Source organism: Parasteatoda tepidariorum, chromosome 1, assembly GCF_982258835.1.
Source record: "Parasteatoda tepidariorum strain Cologne lab strain chromosome 1, Ptep-v5.0, whole genome shotgun sequence".
Classification (NCBI taxonomy): domain Eukaryota; kingdom Metazoa; phylum Arthropoda; class Arachnida; order Araneae; family Theridiidae; genus Parasteatoda; species Parasteatoda tepidariorum.
This window is the reverse complement of record NC_141755.1, coordinates 62,758,697-62,760,719: the sequence shown is the minus strand read 5'-3', so window position 1 is coordinate 62,760,719 and position 2,023 is coordinate 62,758,697. Positions and strand designations below refer to the sequence as shown.

General features: G+C 37.0%; 1 protein-coding gene across 1 annotated transcript; it reads right to left on the bottom strand.

Annotated features, from left to right (window-relative positions):
* Nucleotides 1-215: 215 nt before the first annotated feature.
* Nucleotides 216-1,792, bottom strand: LOC139425499 (uncharacterized). The gene has a single exon (XM_071180507.2). It carries the CDS (start codon nt 1,772-1,774, stop codon nt 383-385), a length of 1,392 nt encoding a protein of 463 aa, XP_071036608.1. The 5' UTR covers nt 1,775-1,792; the 3' UTR covers nt 216-382.
* Between the last annotated feature and the right edge of the window lie 231 nt (nt 1,793-2,023).

Below are 2,023 nucleotides of genomic sequence, written 5' to 3'. Positions count from 1 at the left end.
TTTGTTCAAAAGCTCAAACGCATCAAACTCTCCGTCAAAAGTTACAAATAATAAATAAAATATTGGAGCTGGCATGTAAAATGTTGATAGTCTTAATGCATTTAGTTTCAAGTCAATAAGAGATGGAATAGCTCGTTCTAAGAGTCAAAGCTTTGGCTATTCGCACTAGATCCTGAAGTTTCACTTTTGAGCGACTAAATGATTTACTACCAATTGAGGATGATAATTATACGTGTATATGAACAATACAAATTATTGTTAAGTTCAAAACAATTATTTTCGAATGTACTGCCATATATATGTCATAAAACTATGCATGAGTCATGTAAAATATTGCCAGTTTTAATAAAGTTATTTTCAAATTGAAAGGATGGGATAGCTCTTAGTACATACTAGAATTCGTGTTATTTGCGCTAGATTCCGTAGTCTCACTGTTTCCATTGTTGTTCGTTCCATTATTCACAGTTTGGGCAACCAGATGATGTATTACCCTCATGGCTTTGGGATTCATCTGAATTACTACTACAGTATATGTAACTAAAGCTGCACTAACATTAAGTATGAATCCTTTATTGATGGTAAAGAAATTCCACCCACTCAGTCCCACTGTCGGCGAGGTTAGACGATTCAGAAAAAACTGAACTTGAAGTTTTGTGTCCAAATCCATTCTACTCGTCCGTAAAGTGAATGTATGAACAGTTGACAATGAGGCATGGGCTTCTTGAGAGACATTCGCAGCTGTAGCGCACGTGCCTAGGAAAGAGAAAACCGAGTATATGACTTTAAGGCTGAAGAAGAACACATCGTCTTGAGTTTTATTTTTAAGCAGAGTATCGTCTGTAAAAAGTTGTGTTATGTCCATGCACACCGCAATGACGAGAAATAAAAACCAGAAAAATATAACTTTTCCGAATATAACATCTATATATGTCACTAAAGAACAAAGTTTCTCATGGAAAGAACGTATGCGATTAAACTCGCTACCAAGATCTTCTGTTGGATTTGATGGACCTATTAAGCCTAATATAACTCTATTATGTTCAGCATATGCTTCTGCCAGAATCATACAGACTGACATGAACAGAATGGGCGTGAATATTAGCGTTCCTTGAATAAAAAACACTTCTAAGCCTGATACTAGTGCCACACAAAAATATGCTATTTCATCTGTATAAGAATCGGGTGGCTTGCTGTAAAATATGCTCTGATATTGCTGTGTGGCAGGGGCATTGTCCACTACACTAATCGCTGCTATCATGCGAAGAGAGAGATAAAACCAACCAACAATTGTGAGGATTATAACTTTTCGGAAACATCCTCTCAACGAACTTTTACTCGATGGTATCTGCTTAATAGTACCATCCAGTTTCTCCACTGCTTTTCTTAGTTCATTGCTAGTTAAATTTAAGAGAAGCGATGCCAAAATGCTACTGGTAGTTGTAAGCACAACAGATATAAACTCAAAAGCAAAACTGTTGTTGAGGACCATGTTTCCAATGCATGAGCCTAAGTACAGTAATCTGAAAAGAGTGACGATAATAGCCCATAATCGGCAACCAAAACTAGGCAAAACACAAACACCAACTATTCTTAAAGTAGCTATTACTGGACGCAAAACAGCTGTACAGCTATATTGTTTACCACGCTCTAGTCGAGTCGACCCACGAGGTTTTATTGCTGTATGCGGGGAAATTTTATGCATGGCACGACCACATAATCTACATCGAGAAGGAGAATTTTGAAAACGGCGTTCGATCCCCAATAAATGATCCATGACTGTTTTGGTCGTTTGTCCAAGGCAGACGTTATGACGTTCTTCATTCTCTTCTTTTTTCAGTCACCTCCCACCCACTTAAGAAAAACCCATTTAGATTGATCGTTATTTCGGATCATCTTGTGTAACTATTGACAGATAAATGACAACAAAGTGGACTTAAAAGCTCTTCACTTACTGCAGATAGAGAACGATATTACCATCATAAGAAAAAGAGGACGTTTATGTCATATATTTGTTTTGGGGATT

Coding starts and splice junctions, on each gene's coding strand:
- LOC139425499 (XM_071180507.2), bottom strand. CDS start 1,774: ATGGATCATTTATTGGGGATCGAACGCCGTTTTCAAAATTCTCCTTCT.